General features: G+C 41.5%; 1 protein-coding gene across 2 annotated transcripts; it reads left to right on the top strand.

Annotated features, from left to right (window-relative positions):
- Positions 1-15519: 15519 nt before the first annotated feature.
- Positions 15520-25548, top strand: LOC106608562 (coiled-coil domain-containing protein 32). 2 transcript variants are annotated; one of them, XM_014206576.3, is made up of 4 exons: positions 15520-15676; positions 16572-16841; positions 22575-22728; positions 22902-23344. In XM_014206576.3, exons 2-4 carry the CDS (start codon positions 16586-16588, stop codon positions 23083-23085), a joined length of 594 nt encoding a protein of 197 aa, XP_014062051.2. In that variant the 5' UTR covers positions 15520-15676; positions 16572-16585; the 3' UTR covers positions 23086-23344. The 2 variants fall into 2 exon arrangements, with proteins under 2 accessions (XP_014062051.2, XP_014062116.2); XM_014206641.3 differs by having other exon boundaries at positions 15550-15613; positions 22902-25548.
- The last annotated feature ends 608 nt before the right edge of the window (positions 25549-26156 follow it).

Here is a 26156-nt window from a genome sequence, read left to right as displayed (position 1 = left end):
ACTGTATGAACATACCTTTGTCATATTTTATTGTCATATTTTTTTTACTTGTTCATAAGGCATATGTTATGTCCATTTGCAATATGATATCATAGGAAGTCAAAACTCGAAGTCAAAAGTCAGTGAACCATTGCCAAATGCCATAAGAAATGTCCAAATGCAGTATGAAAGTATTGAAAGTGCCAAATCAGGATGTTATGTCCATTTGCAACATGATATCATAGGAAGTCATAAGTCGAAGTCAAAAGTCAGTGAACCATGGCCAAATGCCATAAGAAATGTCAAAATGCAATATGAAGTATTGAAAGTGCCAAATCAGGATGTTATGTCCATTTACAATATGATATCATAGGAAGTCAAAGTCAAAAGTCAGTGAACCATTGCCAAATGCAATAAGAAATGTCCAAATGCAATATATAATTATTGAAAGTGCCAAATCAGGATGTTATGTCCATTTGCCATATATGATCATAGGAAGTCGGCTTCTGAACCCAAAAGTCAGTGAACCATGTCCAAATGGCATTTATACTGCCCAAATGATATATCTCACTATGTTACCCTGTTGTGGCTAGGGGGCAGTATTTTCACGGCTGGATGAAAAATGTACCCAATTTAAACAGGTTACTACTCTGGCCCAGAATATAGAATATGCATATTATTAGTAGATTTGAATAGGAAACACTCTGAAGTTTCTAAAACTGTTTGAATGGTGTCTGTGAGTATAACAGAACTCATATGGCAGGCAAAAAAACAGAGAAAAATTGAATCAGGAAGTGGGAGAAATTAGAAATGTATTTTTTCTTTTGAATCCCTTGAAGAACTACAGTGACATAGGATTTACGTTGCACCTCCTAACTCTTCCATTGGCTGTCAACAATCTTTAGGAACTGGTTTCATCCGTCACCTGTTACTGGGCAGAAAATTGTGGCTCAGTCAATCACTGGCCAGTCTGAGGACAGGTGTCTTATGACGCTTGTGCACGTGACTTTGTTGTTTTTTATTTTTCTTCTGGGATGAATACCTATTGCCCGGTTGTAAAATTATCGCAATTTTACGTTAAAAAATACCCTAAAGGATTGATTGTAAACATCGTTTGACGTGTTTCTACAAACGGTAATGGAACTTTGAACATTTCGTCTATGGATTTGCGTTCACGTCACATGGCATTGTAAAGTGTTCTGGATGGGTCAACAAAACGGACGTATTTGGACATAAATGATGGACTTTGCAGAACAAATGAACATTTCTTGTGGAAGTGGGTGCCCATCCGAGTGCATTCCGCCGAAGATCAGCAAAGGCAAGTAAATATTTCGAACATATTTTTAGAGATTGTCGACGTCGTGGTTGTAGGCTAACTGTATAGCTTAGCATTGAAGGCTAAGTTCTGTACTCAGAATATTGAACAATGTGCTTTTCCCGTAAAGTTATTTTGAAATCTGACAAAGTGGTTGCATAAAGGAGTAGATTATCTCTAATTCTTTAAATAATTGTTATAAATTTTGTCAACGTTTATGAGTTCTGTAAATTAAATGTGCCTATTCACCGGTTGTTATGGGGAGAAAACATTTTCTGAACGTCACGCACCAATGTAAAAATTAGTTTTTTGGATATAAATATAAACTTGATCGAACAAAAAATGCATGTATTGTCTAACATGATGTCCTAGGAGTGTCATCTGATGAAGATTGTCAAAGGTTAGTGCTTAATTTTAGCTGTATATCTGGTTTTGTGATGGCTATCCGTGCTTGGAAAATAGCTTTTTTTTTGCTAAGGTGCTATGCTAAAATAATGTAATGTTTTGCTTTCACCGTAAAGCCTTTTTGAAATCGGACAATGTGATTGGATTAACGAGTAGAGTATCTTTAAAATGCCGTATAATACTTGAATTTTAATTTTGAGATTATTCTTTCTTTGAATTTCGCACCGTGCTATCTCACTGGTTGTTGTCCAACCAATCCCATTAACGGGATTTTATCCTCTAGAGGTTAAGCCCTGAATCAACCTAGAAGGTGTATTTGTCATGTATGATGAGAGAGAAGTGGGACTGTCATTTTTTACGATTTTTTTAAAAACAGCCAAAATGACGAGGGGATGGGCACGGGTGGGGGTGTGCTCCCTACCCAACCGTGGACCCCTTGCACCCCCCTAAAGGCATTAAAAACCATTTTAAAAATGTGCTCCTGGTAACCCGTTCCAATCATCAGGCGCATGGCTGTCCATTTGCAATATGTTTCAATGGGCATTTACCATCACGAATTTGACATGCTCAAAAATATTGCAGGAATGCGAAATTGACTGGCCCGATGAACTCGGGATGGCCGGGCAGTGATTCTGGTTCCTCTCCATCACTCGTTGGTGTTCATTTCAGAATGTCAATTTGGTGATGGTCTATCACTGTTTAAACATGTTGCAAATGGACAAAAGTCAGCCAGCAAGTTACCGTCCATCAGTCAATTAGATATCATTCTGACACCAAACTCATACAAACTGACACCACACCCACTTTTTTCAACTCGTTTAGAAGCCAACTATCACATATTACATATTATCACTATCACTGGCTTCCAGTTGAAGCTCGCATCCGCTACAAGACCATGGTGATTGCCTACGGAGCTGTGAAGGGAACGGCACCTCCATACCTTCAGGCTCTGATCAGGCCCTACACCCAAACAAGGGCACTGCGTTCATCCACCACTGGCCTGCTGGCCCCCCTACCTCTGAGGAAGCACAGTTCCCGCTCAGCCCAGTCAAAACTGTTCGCTGCTCTGGCACCCCAATGGTGGAACAAGCTCCCTCACGACGCCAGGACAGCGGAGTCAATCACCACCTTCCGGAGACACCTGAAACCCCACCTCTTTAAGGAATACCTAGGATAGGATAAAGTAATCCTTCTAACCCCCCTTAAAAGATTTAGATGCACTATTGTAAAGTGGTTGTTCCACTGGATATCATAAGGTGAATGCACCATTTTGTAAGTCGCTCTGGATAAGAGCGTCTGCTAAATGACTTAAATGTAAATGTAATATTTCAGAGCAGGTCCAAAATTCACAGCGCATTCTGTTTAAACCATAATAAAAACATAAAACACGTAGTTACGTTCTAGCTGCGGGTCCAGTTCTGACATTATGCGTAGGCCTAGCTGAGGCGACCCCGAATCCCGAGTTTCGGCTTAATAGGTAATTTGGAGCCCAAGCAGCGACCTTAATTGGTGCTGAAAATCCACATTTTCTGGGCGTTGCTACGGGGTCCTTAAATGACCTATCGGACAGAAACGTTAGGGTCCGTCTCTATAGGCCGAGGCGGTTTCAATGCACCTAGTTGGTTTCAATGCACCGAGGGTTGCCTAATCACACATATGAAGTTTTGGAAAGATGTGACTTTTTTAACCCTTCAAAACAGCCCCTATGCCCCCAATTTATGGCACTTTCGGTTGGCACAGGAAGCTAAAAGTAAACACATATCCTGATTGGGGTAGGCTTTTACAGAATCCTGAGTTTAAAGTCTTTATGTTAAAACGCTATGCCTGGCGCAAACCCAACAACTCTCATCACCCCGAGAACCCCCCATCCCCACAGTGAAGCATGGTGGTGGCAGCATCATGCTGTGGGGATGTTTTTCGTCGGCAGGGACTGGGAAACTGGTCAGAATTGAAGGAATGATGGATTTCGCTAAATACAGGGAAATTCTTGAGGGAAACCTGTTTCAGTCTTCCAGAGATTTGAGACTGGGACGGAGGTTCACCTTCCAGCAGGACAATGACCTTAAGCATACTTCTAAAGCATTTAAATGTCTTGGAATGGCCTAGTCAAAGCCCAGACCTCAATCCAATTGAGAATCTGTGGTATGACTTAAAGATTGCTGTACACCAGTGGAACCCATCCAACTTCAAGGAGCTGGAGCAGTATTGCATTGAAGAATGGGCAAAAATCCCAGTGGCTAGATGTGCCAAGCTTATAGAGACATAACCCAAGAGACTTGCAGCTGTAATTGCTGCAAAAGGTGGCTCTACAAAGTATTGACTTTGGAGGGGTGAATAGTTATGTATGCTCAAGTTTTGAGTTGTTTTGTATTATTTCTTGTTTGTTTCACAATAAAAAATATTTTGCATCTTCAAAGTGGTAGGCATGTTGTGTAAATCAAATGATACAAACCCCCAAAAATGTATTTCATTCCAGGTTGAGGCAACAAAATAGAAAAAAGCTCCTCGCTTGATTCCTTGACTGGCTCCTTTATGCTCCACGGCTCTCTCCTGTACGCCCGGGAAGTTAGGTCAGGGCTCCCCCCTGACTTAGCTAAACTCCCCATATGCCCCCCCCCCCCCACATTTTTTGGGGGGGCTGCCTCCTCTCCTCCTGAAATGGAGGATATAATGCCTCATACCTCTGTCGTTCCCTTTTAGCTTCCTCCAGCTCCTCCTTCGGGTGCTTGTACTCCCCAGCCTGGTGCCATGGTCCTTTACCATCCAGGATCTCCTCCCATGTCCATGACTCCAAGTAGCTCTCCTGCTGCTCCTTCCTCCGCTGCTTGGTCCTTCGTTGGTGGGTGGTTCTGTCACGGGCGTCGTAAGGAGTGGACCAAAATGCAGCGGGTATATTGATAATCTTCTTATTTTATTAAAGAGAAGACACTTAAACAAAACAAACGACGAAAACAGTCCCGTAAGGTGCATAGACTATACAGGAAACAACCACCCACAAAACACAAGAGAAAACTAACCCAACTAAATATGGCCTCCAATTAGAGGCAACGACAACCAGCTGCCTCTAATTGGAGGTCCTACCAAAACCCAACATAGAAATTGAAAAACTAGATAAACACATAGAAATAGAAAATGTAGAACATAAACCAAAAAACCCAAACCACACAAAACAAACACCCCCTGCCACGCCCTGACCAAACTACAATAACAAATAACCCCTTTTACTGGTCAGGACGTGACAGTTTCTAGTGTAATATGCTTTGTTATTGTACAGAGGTGGTTGCACATTATTAGAGTAATTAAAGGAGTTAGCCAATTACCATATGATTAACAATTAGCTATATGGTTTGGCATCATGCCAGATATATGGTACCTTGGCACAGGCTTTGTATTTATGCAATTTCAACTTGAAATGTATAATGTACAGCTACAGTATGTTGATGTGAATTGAATACCTAAGTATATTATTTTCTGTATTTTGCAGTTTCACAACATAAATGTTTTCAATATATTCATTCAAGAAAAGTCACGCCTTGGGAGTTTTATTGAAGATTTAGTTGTTAGCTATCTGTCTAGTTTTGCATGGGAACGCAATTCAAGGGCAGAATAACCAGCCTTTCAAAGCACTTCATGGCTACAGACATGAGTGCTACGGGTCGGTAGTCATTTAGGCAGGTTATCTTAGTGTTCTTAGGCACAGGCACTATGGTGGTCTGCTTAAAACATGTTGGTATTACAGACTCGGACAGGGAGAGGTGGAAAATGTCAGTGAAGACACTTAGTTGGTCAGCGCATGCTCACAGTACATGTCCTGGTAATCCGTCTGGCCCTGCGGCCTTGTGACTGTTGACCTGTCTAAAGGTCTTACTCACATTGGCTGCGGAGAGCATGATCACACAGTCTTCCGGTACAGCTGGTGCTCTCATGCATTTTTCAGTGTTATTTGCCTCGAAGCGAGCATAGAAGCTAAACACCTTCTTTGCCCGCTTTGAGGATAACACAGTGCCGGCGACGCAGCTCGTCCTCAAGGACTGTGGGCTCTCGTTCTCCGTGGCCGACGTGAGTAAGACATTTAAGTGTGTTAACCCTTGCAAGGCTGCCGACCCAGACGGCATCCCTAGCTGCATCCTCAGAGCATGTGCAGACCAGCAGGCTGTAGTGTTAACGGACATATTCAATCTCTCACTATCCCAGTCTGCTGTCCCCACTTGCTTCAAGATGTCTAACATTGTTCTTGTACCCAAGAAAGCAAAGGTAACTGAACTAAATGACTATCACCCCGTAGCAGTCATTTCTGTCATCATGAAGTGCTTCGAGAGGCTAGTTAAGGATCATATCACCTCTACCTTACCTGACACCCTAGACTTAATTCAATTTGCTTACAGCCCCAATAGATCCAGAGACAATGCAATCAACATCGCACTACACACTGCCCTATCCCATCTGGACACAACACAATCGGATTCCACGCTTCAAGATTGCTTCGATCACGTGGACTGGGATATGTTCCGCATTGCTGCGAACAACAACATTGACGAATACGCTGACTCGGTGTGCGAGTTCATTAACATGTGCATCGGTGATGTCGTACCAACAGCGTCTATTAAAACATTCCCCAACCAGAAACTGTGGATTGATGGCAGCATTCGCGCAAAACTGAACGTGTGAACCACTGCTTATAATCAGGGCAAAGTGACCGGAAACATGACCGAATATATTAAACAGTGTAGCTATTCCCTCCGCAAGGCAATCAAACAAGCTAAGCGTCAGTACAGAGACAAAGTGGAGTCGCAATTCAACGGCTCAGACACGAGAGGTATGTGGCAGGGTCTACAGTCAATCACGAACTACAAAAGAAAAATCAGCCTCGTCGCGGATCACGATGCCTTGCTCCCAGACAGACTAAACAAGTTTTTTGCTCGCTTTGAGGACAATACAGTGCCACTAACACGGCCCGCTACCAAAACCTGTGGGCTCTCCTTCACTGCAGCCAACGTGAGTAAAACATTTAAACGTGTTAACCCTCGCAAGGCTGCAGGCCCAGATGGCATCCCGGACGTGTCCTCAGAGCATGCGCAGACCAGCTGGCTGGTGTGTTTACAGACATATTCAATCAATCCTTATCCCATCCTGCTGTCCCCACATGCTTCAAGAGGGCCACCATTGTTCCTGTTCCCAAGAAAGCTAAGGTAACTGAGCTAAATGACTACCGCCCTGTAGCACTCACTTCCGTCATCATGAAGTGCTTTGAGAGACTAGTCAAGGACCATATCACCTCCACCCTACCTGACACCCTAGACCCACTCCAATTTGCTTACCGACCCAATAGGTCCACAGACGACGCAATCGCCATCACACTGCACACTGCCCTAACCCATCTGGACAAGAGGAATACCTATGTAAGAATGCTGTTCATCGATTACAGCTCAGCATTTAACACCATAGTACCCTCCAAACTTGTCATTAAGCTCGAGACCCTGGGTCTTGACCCCGCCCTGTGCAACTGGGTCCTGGACATCCTGACGGGCCGCCCCCAGGTGGTGAGGTTAGGTAACAACATCTCCACCCCGCTGATCCTCAACACTGGGTCCCCACAAGGGTGCGTTCTCATCCCTCTTCTGTACTCCCTGTTCACCCACGACTGTGTGGCCATGCACGCATCCAACTCAATCATCAAGTTTGCAGACGACACTACAGTGGTAGGCTTGACTACCAACAACGACAAGACGGCCTACAGGGAGGAGGTGAGGGCCCTCGGAGTGGGGTGTCAGGAAAATAACCTCTCACTCAATGTCAACAAAACAAAAGAGATGATCGTGGACTTCAGGAAACAGCAGAGGGAGCAGCCCCCTATCTACATTGACGGGACAGTAGTGGAGAAGGTGGAAAGTTTTAAGTTCCTCGGCGTACACATCACAGACAAACTGAAATGGTCCACCTACACAGACAGCGTGGTGAAGAAGGCGCAGGCTGTCGGGCTGTACCACCGCCTGGTACGGCAGCTTCTCCGCCCATAACCGGAAGGCTCTCCAGAGGGTAGTGAGGTCTGCATAACGCATCACCGGGTGCAAACTACCTGCCATCAAGAACACCTACACCATCCGATGTCACAGGAAGGCCAAAAAGATCATCAAGGACAACAACCACCCGAGCCACTGCCTGTTCACCCCGCTAACATCCAGAAGGCGAGGTCAGTACAGGTGCATCAAAGCTGGAACAGAGAGACTGAAAAACAGCTTCTATCTCAAGGCCATCATACTGTTAAACAGCCATCACTAACATTGAGTGGCTGCTGCCAACATACTGACTCAACTCAAGCCACTTTAATAATGGGAAAATTGATGTAATCAATTTATCACTTGCCACTTTATGTTATTTATATTAGATAATGTTTACATAACCTACATTATTCATCTCATATGTATATACTGTACGCCATACCATCTACTGCATCTTGCCATCTTGATGTAATTAGATGTATCACTAGCCACTTTAAACAATGCCACTTTATATAATGTTTTCATAACCAACATTACTCATCTCATATGTATATACTGTACTCTATACCATCTACTGCATCTTGCCATCCTGATGTAATGTATCACTAGCCACCTTAAACAATGCTGCTTTATATGTTTTCATACCCTACAATACTCATCTCATATGTATATACTGTACTCCATACCATCTATTACATCTTGCCTATGCCGTTCGTCCATCACTCATTTATATATTTTTATGTACATATTCGTATTCATTCCTTTACACTTGTGAGTATAAGGTAGTTGTGGAATTGGTAGATTACTTGTTAGATATTACTGCATGGTCGGAACTAGAAGCACAAGCATTTCGCTACACTTGCATTAACACCTGCTAACCATGTGTCTGTGACAAATAAATTTGATTTGAATTGAGTTCCATGTATTCATGGCTCTATGTAGTACTGTGTGCCCCCCATAGTCTGTTCTGGACTTGGGGACTGTGAAGAGACCTCTGGTGGCATGTCTTTTGGGGTATGCATGGGTGTCGGAGCTGTGTGCCAGTAGTTCAAACAGACAGCTCGGTTCATTCAACATGGCAATACCTCTCATAAATATAAGTAGTGATGAAGTCAATCTCTCCTCCACTTTGAGCCAGGAGACATTGACATGCATATCAGTAATATTAGGGTGGCGGGTATCCTAGTGGTTAGAGTGTTGGACTAGTAACCCGCCCCTGTGAAGAGACAGGGGTTGTAAACGATGAAACACACCCTTCTCCCCTCCACTATATAAGTCAGTGACAAAACGTAACCAGTCTGTTCCGGGTACGTGAGGTCTGCAGCCTCTGCGTTAAAAGGACACACATGTCAAATACAGAACTAAGCCAACCTCAGCGTGAGCTTTGGTTGCGAATGGTATGAACTTTGAACTCTCATTCACTACAGAAGTGATACTTCATGGCCGTTGAGTTAGCAGCGGCCGCTATAGACGTGGGGTAGAAAAGGACGGACGACGTATCCAGTCTAACACACGACGAAGATACAACGTATCCATTTTACCACCAGTGACATTCTTCCGATGACAGGAAGATCTCTGTTGGCCAACACGGCCAGCATCTACGACCAACCTACCGAAGCGCAGCCCAGAGTAAATATTTATTGCATTTTCCTTTTCCAAATGGGCGGTAATTTAGAATGCATACGATAATATATTTATGATGGCATAGCTGCTTTCTCTGTTACTCAGTCTTCCCGCTCTTTCATTCAAGCCCACCCCCTTTCTTTGTGTAACAAGCCGCCATGCCGGTTTAGCCCACTAGGGCACATTCTCCTATCATTTCCTTGTAACCACATTGTAACGGGCGTTGTAAGGACTGGACCAAGGTGCAGCGGGAACGTGTATACTCATCTTCTTTATTTAATAAAAAGAAGGAAAAAACAAACAAATCACGTATACAAAAACAAACGACCGCCACTAACAGTCCTATCAGGTGCTCAGACACTAAACAGGAGACAACTACCCACAAATCCCATAGAAAAAACACCCCTCTTAAATAAGACCTTCAATTAGAAGCAACGAGGAGCAGCTGCTTCCAATTGAAGGTCAACCCCATTAACTAAACATAGACATAGAAAGACTATAACTAACCTAGAAATAAACTAACAAGAACATAGCCCAACAAACCCCAAAACACTCTAACCAAACACCCCTCTTACATAGTACATAGCCCAACAAACCCCGAACCACATAAAACAAACACCCCCTGCCACGTCCTGACCAAACTGCAACAACAAATAACCCCTTATACTGGTCAGGACGTGACACATATCTGTTTGTTTTGCATTTCTGTGAATTATTTAGTTAGTACATAAATGATTTTAAGACAATTGATGTATGGATGACTCATAGTGAAGACTGGGTTCGTGCAGATAACCAACAATTTACGATGTTTGGAATGAGATTGACGTGAGGTAAACTAACACATCATTAAAGGAGGCTAATCGATCAGATATTATAATATCTGAAAGTTATATTAGGAAAATTATAACTTTGTAATCTGAATATTTTCCTTGGTGCCCCGACCTTCTAGTTAATTACAGTTACATGATTAATCAGTTTAATCGCGTAATAATAATTACTGAGAGTTATTTGACAAACATGTCTTCCGTTTTAATGATTCCAAAGACACGACAGGGTGAAATGAAAAGTATTTTGTCATCTCTGCTTTGCCACGTTGAATAAAGCATATTTCTTATAGCCTAACTATTGTCTTTCTTTTCACAGTTCAAACACATTTAGCATAGATAATGTAACTGTTGTAGTAGTCATAAGAAAACCATCTTCAGTATCACAGTGGCACCTCCAAGTGCCACTCAGACCTTCTGGGAGAAAAGTATCTGGCATTGAACTTTGGTAGTAGTAGTAGTTGTATGTTTCAAGCTAAGGATCCCATCCTCTCCTCCTTCCAGACATGTCACCACCTAGATTACAAAGTTTGCGTTAAACAAGTTCATGTCAGCACAAGGCATGTACAAAATCTAGTAGAATAATTAGCCTCATACATTGTCTACTGGTATTGTTTTTAAATTAAGAACATATAGCTGAACAATGTAAAGAATTTGTGAGTAAAGCTATTCTCTGACTCAGATGCACAATGTCAGGGGATGCATTGCAAATGCCGATAAGTCTAATGCCATCATACTGTGGGCCAGTGGTTCCCAATTCCGGTCCCCCAACATTACAGTTTTATTGTAGCCCCGGACAAACACACACGATTCAACTTGTCAACTAATCATCAGGCCTTCAAAGAGTTGAATCAGATCAGTATGTTTGTCCGGAGCTATCAGTATATTTGTCTGGAACAGAAGCGTGCACACCGAGCAGGCTTGGCCTGCTCCAGTTGTAATACGTTTATACATTGTGTGTGACTTTTAAACTGTATTTTTGTTCACGAAATTTGCTAACATAGGTATATATTCTCTTGGGACATTCATTAGGACCTCTTCATCTGTAACCAGGGTTTCACGGCTCTTTGTATCTGAGGACAGAAAACATCACAAAGAAACAGGTTGCATTATACTAAAATTAGACAGCCCTTAATATTATGTTGGTTTATCTCTCTGTCCTCAGTTTTTCTCACTAGGGACTGGAACTGTGGGAGGACATATTTTCATTATGTCCTCCCTCAAAGGTACGTGCTCTATCCAGAGTAGCCTACTCTCCCTTCTCTGACAGCTGGAACTACTAGCTAATCCTTCCACCCTCTTCCATGGTAACACAGCCAGCCAACAGACTGACTCTGGTCTTCCAACATGGTGCCTGGTGCGGTTGCTAGGTGATTTGTGACACAACTGCAAACCCTCTATAATAATAATCTGACATCATAATGGCTATAATGATGTAATAATGCTCTCACATCATAATGCCCTTAATGGTGTAATAATTCTCTGTAATAACAATAAACGTTATGTTAGCTAGCCAGAAAACATTGCAAATGTAGCAAAAAGGGTTGTTTAAAATACTATATGTAAAATACTACATGTAAGTAGTATTATAGTAAGCTACAAATGTAGAACTAATATGAGTAGCAAAGCTTTTCCCAATTATGGAAATGTACCTTTGTACTAGCCACCATTGATCTTCAAAATTTCATTTGGGTTGCGCAATGGCGGAAATGGAACTGGATGTCGAGTTTGAAACAAGAAGCGTGTCGAGTAAGGTTGGAGAAGATGAATGGAAAACAGTCGAAGACTGGAACAAAATAGAAATTGTCTAAAATTGAAGAATATGATAAGTGTAATGCAGACAAGTATTCGTTTTCCGGTTGGGATGTTTTTTTTGGATAAGGATGAATATCTGGGAGATCGGTATGACGTCTTGGTGCTTTCAAGACAACTCTGAAAAAAAATTGGTCAAATCATGATGCCAGTGATCCTCACGTTGTAATGTCGGAGCTCCAGAAAGTCGTCTGAGTTTCCGACTTGGAATTCCCAGTTGGATGACCGTTCAAAACGATTTTTCCCAGTCGGTGCTCGTTTTTTTCCAGAGTGACCAGTTGTCTTGAATGCGCTGACATCGGAAGTCGGAGAGTTCCCAGTTGTTTTGAACATGGCATTACCATTAGGCAGAAGAGGCAATTGCCTCACAGGCCTCACATCATCAAGGGGCCTCGTGAGCTGGGCATACATTTTTGGAATTTTATTTTATGTATCCACCCCTCCCCATAACCCGCTCAAGGCATAATCAAAATCCGTCCGTTTCAGCTAGAGATATGTTTTTTTGCATGGGCTGCGTCTCAATCCACCCCATCTGCCGATGTCGGCCTTCCGCTTCAGCAGTGGAAGGGGTCTTCACTAGTTATCCCGGCCACCAAGTCATAATTATGGCTTACCCCCCCCACCGCCCCCCTCAAGGCATAATCAAAATCCGTCCGTTTAAGCTAGAGATATGTTTTTTTGCATGGGCTGCGTCTCAATCCACCCCATCTGCCGATGTCGGCCTTCCGCTTCAGCAGTGGAAGGGGTCTTCACTAGTTATCCCGGCCACCAAGTCATAATTATGGCTTACCCCCCTCCCACCGCCCCCTCCCATTTATACAATTGATCGTCTTAAAATCTGATTAAAAACCTAGACCTTACCTTAACCACACTGCTAACCTTATGCCTAACCTTAAATTAAGCTAAAGCTAAATTATTGTGTTCATGAATTTTTACAATATAGCCAATTTTGCCTGGGGCATCCAAATCACAAAGTCCGACACTGGTCTCGAGGAAGGTGAAACAGGTGCTGAGAAATGTGGAGTCAATTCAAGCGACCAGGAGCAGGATTGTTCTTATTAATTGTATTTCTGAGTAAGAGAGTGCATTGGGAATCTCAACTTTGGAGCAGGGCGCCTGATAGGGGAGTCATCTCCGGGGTGTCGATGGAAGTTGAGTTTATATACCTAAGGAAAAGAATCCCAGGTGTGGTTAGTACCCGTTACCTGACCAGAATGGAAAAAGGAAAGAACGTCTGTTGGTTCTTTTTTTTAATACAAAGAACACCTCCCTATGAATTTAAAGATATATAAGGTACCACAGGAGGGGTATATAAGGTAAAACAGGAGGGGTATATAAGGTACTACAGGAGGGGTATATAAGGTAAAACAGGAGGGGTATATAAGGTACAACAGGAGGGGTATATAAGGTACTACAGGAGGGGTATATAAGCTAAAACAGGAGGGGTATATAAAGTACCACAGGAGGGGTATATAAAGTACCACAGGAGGGGTATATAAGGTACCACAGGAGGGGTATATAAGGTACTACAGGAGGGGTATATAAGGTAAAACAGGAGGGGTATATAAGGTACCACAGGAGGGGTATATAAGGTACTACAGGAGGGGTATATAAGCTAAAACAGGAGGGGTATATAAAGTACCACAGGAGGGGTATATAAAGTACCACAGGAGGGGTATATAAGGTACCACAGGAGGGGTATATAAGGTACTACAGGAGGGGTATATAAGGTACTACAGAAAGGGTATATAAGGTACTACAGGAGGGATATATGAAGTACCACAGGAGGGGTATATAAGGTACCACAGGAGGGGTATATAAGGTAAAACAGGAGGGGTATATAAGGTAAAACAGGAGGGGTATATAAAGTACCACAGGAGGGGTATATAAAGTACCACAGGAGGGGTATATAAGGTACCACAGGAGGGATTTATAAGGTACCACAGGAGGGGTATATAAGGTACCACAGGAGGGGTAAATAAGGTACTACAGGAGGGGTATATAAGGTAAAACAGGAGGGGTATATAAAGTACCACAGGAGGGGTATATAAAGTACCACAGGAGGGGTATATAAAGTACCACAGGAGGGGTATATAAGGTACCACAGGAGGGGTATATAAGGTACTACAGGAGGGGTATATAAGGTACTACAGGAGGTGTATATAAGGTACTACAGGAGGGATATATGAAGTACCACAAGAGGGGTATATAAGGTACCACAGGAGGGGTATATAAGGTACCACAGGAGGGGTATATAAGGTAAAACAGGAGGGGTATATAAGGTACCACAGGAGGGGTATATAAGGTACCACAGGATGGGGTATATAAGGTACCACAGGAGGGATTTATAAGGTACCACAGGAGATTGGTGCCATCTTAATTGGGAAGGACGGGCTTGTGGAAATGGCTGGAGCGGAATTGGTGGAAGGGTATCAAATACACATTAAACACATGGTTTCCATTCCATTCACCATTATTATGAGCCGTCCTCCCCTCAGCAGACGGTACGGAGTAAGACCATTCCTCCCCAAAATGCTACAAAGTAAAAAGTGTAAAGAATTTGGCCATGTTGCAAATGTGTGCAGACGAAAGATGTATACTGAAGATTGGAGTGAAGAAGGTCAGTGCTGCAATTGTGGAGTAGAGGATCATGATCCAGAGTTCTTGAAATGCCCCGTAAGGGTGAAGGAAGTCAAGGTGGTGAAAGTCAGGACGTTCTATCGAATCTCCTATATGGAGGCAAAAGGATTTTGCGATCTTTTTGTTTTCATCCCGCACAGTAGGTGGCGGCAATTCACCTTTTGGGGTGTAGTCTGCCAATAAACCTTGAAGGAGAAAAAAAAAAAAAAAAAAAAAATATATATATATATATATATATATATATATATATATATATATATATAATATATGAAATCATCATCATCACCATCTTCTTATTTTTCCATCTTCTTCTTATTATTATTATTATTATAATAATAATAAGAAGAAGAAGAAGAAGAAGATGGAAAAATAAGAAGATGGTGATGATGATGATTTCATTTGGCATCAGCTGTAGCATAGATATTAGAGAAAAGCATATATGGCTGTAGGCCAGACAAACCTAACCACACTGATAACCTTATTGTTGCGATCTTTTTGTTTTCATCCCGCACAGTAGGTTGCGGTAATTCACCTTTTGGGGTGTAGTCTGCCAATAAACCTTGAAGGAGAAAAATAAGAAGAAGAAGATGAAGAAGAAAATGAAGAAGAAGATAAAGATGATGACGATAATGATTTAATTTGGCCTCAGCTGTAGCAGAGATATTAGAGAAATGTATCTCTGGCTGTAGGACGGTCAAACCTAACCCTAACCACACTGCTAACCTTATGCCTAACCCTAACCATGAATTAAGACCAAAAAGCTATTTTTTTTTTAACGATTTAACCTATTTTGACTTTGTGGCTTTAGTAACTAGAGACAACCATGTAGGACACAGCTGACCAATAACATTGGGATTACATAAATGAAAGCCAATGAGCATTCATAGAACTTCAGAATGACTTGACAGGCAGTTACCTTATCTAGTCAGATCACTCAAAACACGCCAAAGAAGGATTGCCTTGTTTGGATTTTGTTAGGGATTCTTCCAGCAGGCTAGCTAGCTAACGTTAGCAAGGTAAAGTCCTAGATACTACCTGGTAAAATACGGTTTAGCTGCTCTAAATTATTGAAGTCGAAGGTAAGACACCAATAAATACCTTTAGCTAGCAGAGTGAATGTTTACCATTTATAATTTGAAATTCCAATGACAAGGGGATTATTGGCGTTAACATTAACTAGTTGGCTGCATCTCAAAGTAATATCCTAGCTAACAAATAGGAACATTCTGATTCATTGTTGCAGTTTATCTCATTTCTAATTTGGTGGACAGTTTACCAACACCTTGGATTTGGTGTACTTTCAAACTTAATTGCATTGCTCTTGCTAGCTGTAATTTAATTCATTATTGAGCTTGCTATTAGTAGTTCATAATAACCTTTTTTTCCATGGTAGAAAAAGTACTAAATTGTCATACTTGAGTAAAAGTAAAGCTACCTTAATAGAAAATGACTCAAGTGAAAGTCACCCAGTAAAATACTACTTGAGTAAAAACTTAAGTACCAAAGGTAAATGGAATTTCTAAAATATATTAAGTATCAAAAGTATAAATCATTTCAAATTCCTTATATTAAGCAAACCAGACGGCACAATTTTATATATATATATATATTTTTTTTACTGATAGCCAGGGGCACACTCCAACACTCAGACATTTACAAATGAAGCATTTGTGTTTAGTGAGTCCGCCAGATCAGAGGCAGTTGGGATGACCAGGGATGTTCTCTTTACAAGTGTTAATTGGACCATTTTCCTGTAAACATGTAGTGAGTACTTTTGTGTGCGAGGGGAAAATGTATGGAGTAAAAAGTACATTATTTTCTTTAGGAATGTAGTAAAGTAAAAGTTAGCAGAAATATAAATAGTAAAGTCATGTACAGATACCCCCCAAAAACGACTTAAGTAGTACTTTAAAGTATTTTTACTAAAGTACTTTACACCACTGACTATGTTGTTGATGATGCTTGTCTCAACAGACCACTGTATCTACATGAAAATGATTGACGATTTTGAGACTCATAAGGCCCGGTCCAGCAGAGATCTGTGGTCAGAGATGTGCTGGAGCCTGCCTGACGTGCAGGAGGAAGATCAAGGCCAAGGAGAGGATAATGCTGCTCTGTTCAAAGATTCATTCCAACCTTCACATGTTGGCAGTGACCTACAATCTAATGGCACGTCTATGAGTTTCTCCTCTCACAGCGTCTGGGAACCTATGGAAGACTCGGATGTCTACATTGCTAGTTTAGGTAAAGTCAATCTAATATCGACCTTCTGTTATGATTCACCCTTATCTATGGCCCAGTTGATGCCATCAATAGGGCTGTGGCGGTCATTACATTTTGTCAGCCCATTATTGTCATGCAAAAGACTGGCAGTCTCACGGTAATTGACCATTAATTAACATAAACATGTTTAGCATCTCCAGCCTCTACTCATACAAGCAGCATACAAGCTTCTGATGCGCACCTTTGGAACATCTACATTTAAAAAAGTATAATAAATCAATTGAATACACACCATCACAATGAATTCATTATTTATGTTAGTCTGGTCTAAACAAAACATTATGATATGATTTTATGAATTTTTTCAGAAAATGTGTTGGCCTACTGTATGTTATCTGGCTATGCACCATGCCATAGGCTTGTTAATTTAGCAGACAAGATATGCTTATTAGTCCTGTGCCATTATTTTATATTATAGGATTTTATAATAATAAGAATATATTTGAATTTAGCTGAATAAAATATAATCAATATTTTTCCCATTCTGGAGCGAGAGTGCGCGCATATGAAGTGGCTATGTTGAGCGTAAAAGTGATAATTTGAAACAGGTCCTATATACTAGATTTAGAGTTATTTGGCAACTTTAGACTGCCTTAGAAATCAAAAGATATATGGGCTGCATGATGCGACTATATAGGGCTCTTGATGTGACTATATAGGGCTCTTGATGTGACTATATAGGGCTCTTGATGTGACTATATAGGGCTCTTGATGCGACTATATAGGGCTCTTGATGCGACTATATAGGGCTCTTGATGCGACTATATAGGGCTATTGATGCGACTATATAGGGCTATTGATGCGACTATATAGGGCTATTGATGCGACTATATAGGGCTCTTGATGCGACTATATAGGGCTATTGATGCGACTATATAGGGCTCTTGATGCGACTATATAGGGCTATTGATGCGACTATATAGGGCTATTGATGCGACTATATAGGGCTATTGATGCGACTATATAGGGCTCTTGATGCGACTATATAGGGCTCTTGATGCGACTATATAGGGCTCTTGATGCGACTATATAGGGCTATTGATGCGACTATATAGGGCTCTTGATGCGACTATATAGGGCTATTGATGTGACTATATAGGGCTATTGATGCGACTATATAGGGCTATTGATGCGACTATATAGGGCTTCTGTTGATTTGAGATGGTCACAAAAAAAAAGCATGCACTCTGTTCCTTGCCTCAGACTGCACAGTCTGTTCTCTCATCAAGTGATCATATTTTCACCCATCAGACTATTTTCAATTTAATCTTGTCTTCATTAATATGTAACATTTATTTTATAATGATTTATAATGGCCCATTATCAAATGGGGAGGGACAGGGGCAGGGGGGAAATACATGTCATCCATATGCACCTGAATAGCAAATTGAGGCCGCTTTCCCGCCGATAAGTTTTTCACTCATGTTGGGTAGGCTACTCCGGTAATTTCGCTGCGCCAAATGTAATGTTCTACCTAAACTCTGTGTGCAATGGGTTCTCCCTGTTCCTGCAGCTACCCCGTGCTTCATTTGGGAAACCAAGTGAAATCTGTTGGGGAACATCGATAGTAACATGTTTTCACAACGAAACAAAGTATTTCATTTAACTGTTGACAGACCATCTCTTTGCGTGCTGGAGAAAGGAATGAAGGAGATGGAAACTCACAGTGGTGAGATATTCTGTAGCTAAAGGTAATGTCTATTAATTATGGGACAGCAGGTAGCCTAGTGGTTAGAGCGTTGGGCCAGTAACCGAAAGGTTGCTAGATCAAATCCCCGAGCTGACAAGGTACAAATCTGTCATTCTCCCCCTGAACAAGGCAGTTAACCCGCTGTTCCTAGGCCGTCATTGTAAATAAGAATTGGTTCTTAACTGACTTGCCTAGTTAAGTAAAGGTTAAATAAAAACATTTAATAAAAAACCTATTGATAGGCTATGGAAAATCCAACACAAATGCACTATAATTGTAGACTAAATCTCAATTAGTTTATTTTAGGCTAGACAAATTATTTACCAAAGATCTTAAATCAGTATTTTGTTTAATGTTTTTCTGCCATGTGTAATTATGTGGTTGGCTATGTATTGTATAACGGCACAATCATTATTTTTAATTCAGTTTTTGGGGGGGCTTGGGCTCATATAGAGGCCTGTGTTTATGCATTATCTCTAATATGCATATGGGAGTTTTGAATGAATCATCACCTTAGAAAGACCTGACCAATTCGTTGTTAGGCTTTGAAGCAACATCCAGAAGTACCATGTTTTCCACTAATGTCAGAGTGGTTAGCAGGACAATAGAGCCCTGAGTAACCAGGCCATTAGCGCCCTGATGATCGTCTGCGAGTACTACTAATGCATGTCCAAAATGCATAAAATGAGATTACCGTGACTCAACTGTCATGTAGAATTTTACTGCAGCCGTGGCGATAATAGAGTCACCGTAACAGCCCTAGTCATGACTGCAGGTGTGGTGATAATAGAGTCACCGTAACAGCCTTAGTCATGACTGCAGGTGTGGTGATAATAGAGTCACCGTAACAGCCCTAGTCATGACTGCAGGTGTGGCGGTAATAGAGTCACCGTAACAGCCCTAGTCATGACTGCAGGTGTGGCGGTAATAGAGTCACCGTAACAGCCCTAGTCATGACTGCAGGTGTGGTGATAATAGAGTCACCGTAACAGCCCTAGTCATGACTGCAGGTGTGGTGATAATAGAGTCACCGTAACAGCCCTAGTCATGACTGCAGGTGTGGCGGTAATAGAGTCACCGTAACAGCCCTAGTCATGACTGCAGGTGTGGCGGTAATAGAGTCACCGTAACAGCCCTAGTCATGACTCATGACTGCAGGTGTGGTGATAACAGAGTCACTGTATCATCCCTAGTCATGACTGCAGGTGTGGTGATAATAGAGTCACCGTAACAGCCCTAGTCATGACTCATGACTGCAGGTGTGGTGATAACAGAGTCACCGTATCATCCCTAGTCATGACTGCAGGTGTGGTGATAATAGAGTCACCGTAACAGCCCTAGTCATGACTGCAGGTGTGGTGATAATAGAGTCACCGTATCATCCCTAGTCATGACTGCAGGTGTGGTGATAATAGAGTCACCGTAACAGCCCTAGTCATGACTGCAGGTGTGGTGATAATAGAGTCACCGTAACAGCCCTAGTCATGACTGCAGGTGTGGTGATAATAGAGTCACCGTATCATCCCTAGTCATGACTGCAGGTGTGGTGATAATAGAGTCACCGTAACAGCCCTAGTCATGACTGCAGGTGTGGTGATAATAGAGTCACCGTAACAGCCCTAGTCATGACTGCAGGTGTGGCGGTAATATAGTCACTGTAACAGCCCTAGTCATGACTGCAGGTGTGGCGGTAATAGAATCACCGTAACAGCCCTAGTCATGACTGCAGGTGTGGCGGTAATATAGTCACTGTAACAGCCCTAGCCATCAACCCTGGTCCTTGCTAGTATGGAACAATGTATACCCAACAGCTACCTAGGACCAGTGTTGGTGACCATCACTGCTTTACTATAGTTAAGAGGGTCAGCCTTCTTTCCATTCTTGATGTTGGATTGACTCTGTACCAGTACCCCCTGTATATAGCCTCCACATTGACTCTGTACCAGTACCCCCTGTATATAGTCTCCACATTGACTCTGTACCAGTACCCCCTGTATATAGCCTCCACATTGACTCTGTACCGGTACCCCCTGTATATAGCCTCCACATTGACTCTGTATCGGTACCCCCTGTATATAGCCTCCACATTGACTCTGTATCGGTACCCCCTGTATATAGCCTCCACATTGACTCTGTACCGGTACCCCCTGTATATAACCTCCACATTGACTCTGTACCAGTACCCCCTGTATATAGCCTCCACATTGACTCTGTACCATTACCCCCTGTATATAGCCTCCACATTGACTCTGTATCGGTACCCCCTGTATATAGCCTCCACATTGACTCTGTACCGGTACCCCCTGTATATAACCTCCACATTGACTCTGTACCAGTACCCCCTGTATGTAGCCTCCACATTGACTCTGTACCGGTACCCCCTGTATATAACCTCCACATTGACTCTGTACCAGTAACCCCTGTATATAGCCTCCACATTGACTCTGTACCAGTACTCCCTGTATATAGCCTCCACATTGACTCTGTACCAGTACCCCCTGTATATAGCCTCCACATTGACTCTGTACCAGTACCCCCTGTATATAGCCTCCACATTGACTCTGTACCAGTACTCCCTGTATATAGCCTCCACATTGACTCTGTACCAGTACTCCCTGTATATAGTCTCCACATTGACTCTGTACCGGTACCCCCTGTATATAGCCTCCACATTGACTCTGTACCAGTACTCCCTGTATATAGCCTCCACATTGACTCTGTACCAGTACTCCCTGTATATAGTCTCCACATTGACTCTGTACCAGTACCCCCTGTATATAGCCTCTACATTGACTCTGTACCGGTACTCCCTGTATATAGTCTCCACATTGACTCTGTACCAGTACCCCCTGTATATAGTCTCCACATTGACTCTGTACCAGTACCCCCTGTATATAGTCTCCACATTGACTCTGTACCGGTACCCCTTGTATATAGCCTCTACATTGACTCTGTACCGGTACTCCCTGTATATAGTCTCCACATTGACTCTGTACCGGTACCCCCTGTATATAGTCTCCACATTGACTCTGTACCAGTACTCCCTGTATATAGCCTCCACATTGACTCTGAACCGGTACCCCCTGTATATAGCCTCTACATTGACTCTGTACCGGTACCCCCTGTATATAGTCTCCACATTGACTCTGTACCAGTACCCCCTGTATATAGTCTCCACATTGACTCTGTACTGGTACCCCCTGTATATAGTCTCCACATTGACTCTGTACCGGTACCCCCTGTATATAGTCTCCACATTGACTCTGTACCGGTACCCCCTGTATATAGTCTCCACATTGACTCTGTACCGGTACCCCCTGTATATAGCCTCCACATTGACTCTGTACCGGTACCCCCTGTATATAGTCTCCACATTGACTCTGTACCGGTACCCCCTGTATATAGTCTCCACATTGACTCTGTACCGGTACCCCCTGTATATAGTCTCCACATTGACTCTGTACTGGTACCCCCTGTATATAGGCTCCACATTGACTCTGTACCGGTACCCCCTGTATATAGTCTCCACATTGACTCTGTACCGGTACCCCCTGTATATAGTCTCCACATTGACTCTGTACCGGTACCCCCCTGTATATAGCCTCCTTATTGTTATTTTATTGTTACTTTTTATAATTTTTTACTTTAGTTTGTTTGGTAAATATTTTCTTATCTCTGGAACTGCGTTGTTGGTTAAGGGCTTGTAAGTAAGCATTTCACGGTAAGGTCTACACCGGTTGTATTCGGTGCATGTGACAAATCATTTGATTTGATTTGATAGGTGTAAGCTATAGTTCATGCAGAACATGTTATGTCCAGAAAGATAATGAATTGGGAAAGTATCCAAACACAGGTTTTACTGTTAATCCTAGTCTCCCCTGGCAACACACTGCAAAGTCAAATTTTTTGACTTGGCTATTTGGAATGATTGTGAGAAAGCCAGAAATCAAGGTCCCATATTACTTAGCATACTATTGAAGTTCATTATAAATCCTGTCTTTCAGAGAACCGTCTGAAGAGAATAAAGGGCCAGTGTACTGAGGTGACGTCCAGGGAGATGCTGCGCTCCCTATCTCAGGCCAAAACAGAATGCTGGGATAGATTGTTGCACGACACTCAGAGCTCGGAACTCTTTCAGGAGGACGAGCTAGATCAGAGGTGAGTAGAAGAGCATCATTTGTTGTACAGGCAGAAGTAAGTCTATAAACTCACTATCACTGAGCAGCGTTGTAGGCTGACGTTGTGAAATTTCTTACAGGTCCACTCATTGTTCTGTTATCAACCTTGCCTCGTTGTGTATTGATAGGATGTGTGATAACTTCCCTTCACAGTACCCTGGAGCATCTAAAGCGTTGGCTGGTACCTGAGAAAGTGGCCCTCAGCGCTGAGGAGCTGGAGTGTCTCCTCCTGCCGTCACTGAGCCGAGAGCAGACCTCCACGGACCAATCACAGAGCGGACCAGAGGCAGCCACTCAGAACCCTAAAGAGGACAAGAGTCCCATACCTGAGAAATAGATACCTGTTCACTGCAGACATTTTTTATACGTTATCATGTGTTATTCCTGGACAGAAACATGATTGGATTTCCTGTACTGTCATTATTAGGTTATGTGTATTTGTCTTTATTATTGAGGAGAATGAATTCGGTGACATATCGTTGCAAATATTGGAACGGTCCAGTGTTTGTCATGTTACTCCTATCAAATGTTGTTGATTTTATGATATGGTTCAAATAAAAAGCAGTTCATTGTTGGGGTAATATCCTGAAACCACACCGGTTGCATTTTGTTAGGGCTACTACACCATGTTGGTCTATAATGTTGTAACGAGCTTTGTCACTGCTTTTAAGATACCAGTCCAATCAAGAGTATTAATAGCTCAGATGAAATCATTATAAATGTAGCTACTATATGTTCATCACCATGTGTATGGTAAATATACTACGTTCATTGTAATGTATGGTAAATATACTACATTCATTACCATGTATGATAAATATACTACATTCATTACCATGTATGGTAAATATACTACATTCATTAGATGCATGATAAATATATACTTTCATTATTACCACGTATGATAATTATACTACGTTCATGACCATGTATGATAAATATACTACATTCATTACCATGTATGATAAATATACTACATTCATTACCATGTATGATAAATATACTACATTCATTACCATGTATGATAAATATACTACATTCATTATCATGTATGATAAATATACTACATTCATTACCATGTATGATAAATATACTACATTCATTACCATGTATGATAAATATACTACATTCATTACCATGTATGATAAATATACTACGTTCATTATCATGTGTGATAAATATACTACATTCATTACCATGTATGATTCATTATCATGTGTGATGTACTGTGCTAGATATTTTAGATTCTGATAGTTGGATGACAGATTCATTTTTATGATGGAAGCTTTTAAAACAAAGCTAATGAACTTGAAAAAAGTATTTCTCTACCTGTCTTTCTTTCAAGTTCAGAAAATACTCCCAAAAATCACTGGACATGGACTATGATACTGTATGGCCTTTACTGTATAGCATCTAATGTATAGCCTCTACTGTATATCCTCTCTGTATGTCCTCTAATGTGTAGGCTCTAATGTATAGGCTCAAATGTATATCCTCTACTGTATATCCTCTACTGTATAGGCTCTAATGTATATCCTCTACTGTATGTCCTCTACTGTATAGGCTCTACTGTATATCCTCTACTGTATAGGCTCTAATGTATATCCTCTACTGTATAGGCTCTAATGTATATCCTCTACTGTATATCCTCTACTGTATATTCTCTACTGTATATCCTCTACTGTATAGGCTCTAATGTATAGCCTCTACTGTATAGGCTCTAATGTATAGGCTCTAATGTATAGGCTCTACTGTATAGGCTCTAATGTATAGCCTCTACTGTATAGCCTCTACTGTGTAGGCTCTAATGTATAGGCTCTAATGTATAGCCTCTACTGTATAGGCTCTAATGTATAGCCTCTAATGTATAGGCTCTAATGTGTAGGCTCTAATGTATAGGCTCTAATGTTTATCCTCTACTGTATAGGATCTAGTATGTAGGCTTTAATGTATAGGCTCTAATGTATATCCTCTAATGTATATGCTCTAATGTATAGCCTCTACTGTATAGCCACCCCTACTGTACAGCATCTACTGTATATCCTCTACTGTATAGCCTCTACTCTATATCCTCTACTGTATAGCCTCTACTGTATAGCCTCTACTGTATAGCCTCTACTGTATAGCATCTACTGTATAGACTCTACTGTATAGCCTCTACTGTGTATTATCTACTGTATTTCCTCTACTTTATTTCCTCTACTGTATTTCCTCTAATGTATATCCTCTACTGTATAGCCTCTACTGTATATCCTCTACTGTATAGCCTCTACTCTATATCCTCTACTGTCTAGCCTCTACTGTATAGCCTCTACTGTATAGCCTCTACTGTATATCCTCTACAGTATATCCTCTACTGTATAGCCTCTACTCTATATCCTCTACTGTATAGCCTCTACTGTATATCCTCTACAGTATAGCCTCTACTGTATAGACTCTACTGTATAGCCTCTACTGTGTATTATCTACTGTATTTCCTCTACTTTATTTCCTCTACTGTATTTCCTCTAATGTATATCCTCTACTGTATAGCCTCTACTGTATATTCTCTACTGTATTTCCTCTACTGTATATCCTCTACTGTATTTCCTCTACTGTATATCCTCTACTGTATATCCTCTACTGTATTTCCTCTACTGTATATCCTCTACTGTATATCCTCTACTGTATATCCTCTACTGTATTTCCTCTACTGTATTTCCTCTACTGTATTTCCTCTACTGTATAGCCACCCATAGATGGCAGCATTGTGATCCACAAAATAACCTAGAGGTAAATAAATCCGCACAGCCAAATAATATGTTGACTGAGAACTAGTAGTGAGTGACATTCAGAATTATATCAACTTCCTTATGTAGTTCATTTGATAATAGTCAGCAGTGGCGACTCGAGCGAATGAAATCATACGGCTGTGGAGGTCCCCCCCAGCAGTCAGATTGCTTCTTATTCAGATGCAGCAGTGAAAAGGTGGACTACTTGAAGGGAGACAGATTGACGGAGGGAGCTGGGCAGATATCCTTCTCACAAGAGTTGCTTTGAGGAATCTCTCTTCGATCTCTGTTGAAGTAGTTCAACTACAAAAAAAAGGTAAATATGTATTCAATGTGTTTTTGTTATATATTTATAGAAATGCTGCTTCCAAAGGGAAATTAAAGAATATAGGATATTTAAAACGTGGATTGTAAAATAAGTTAAATTATGATTTTCTTTGGCATTAAGTGTGCATGCTTTTGCGTAATATAATTATTACTTTTTTTAGTAAATGATATACATTCTGGAATACATTTATTTCAAACTATGACCATAGACTAGTTGATTTGATACAAGACCACTATACAGTATGATACAGAAAACATCTTGTTTGCATGTCAACTGATTTAAATGTTTGAAATTTAAGCCAATTTATTA

Source organism: Salmo salar, chromosome 01 (genome assembly GCF_965601325.2).
Source record: "Salmo salar chromosome 01, fSalSal1, whole genome shotgun sequence".
In the NCBI taxonomy this organism is placed as follows: Eukaryota; Metazoa; Chordata; class Actinopteri; order Salmoniformes; family Salmonidae; genus Salmo; species Salmo salar.
Note: the sequence above shows the minus strand (reverse complement) of the source record. Positions and strands in the feature narration are given on the sequence as shown.

What these genes read in the sequence shown, in the direction of transcription:
- LOC106608562 (XM_014206641.3), top strand. Translation starts at nt 16,586, where the DNA reads ATGAAAATGATTGACGATTTTGAGACTCATAAGGCCCGGTCCAGCAGA. An exon ending in TGTCTACATTGCTAGTTTAG is followed by an intron (nt 16,842 to 22,574) that starts GTAAAGTCAATC and finishes CCTGTCTTTCAG; the next exon opens with AGAACCGTCTGAAGAGAATA. An exon ending in GAGGACGAGCTAGATCAGAG is followed by an intron (nt 22,729 to 22,901) that starts GTGAGTAGAAGA and finishes TTCCCTTCACAG; the next exon opens with TACCCTGGAGCATCTAAAGC.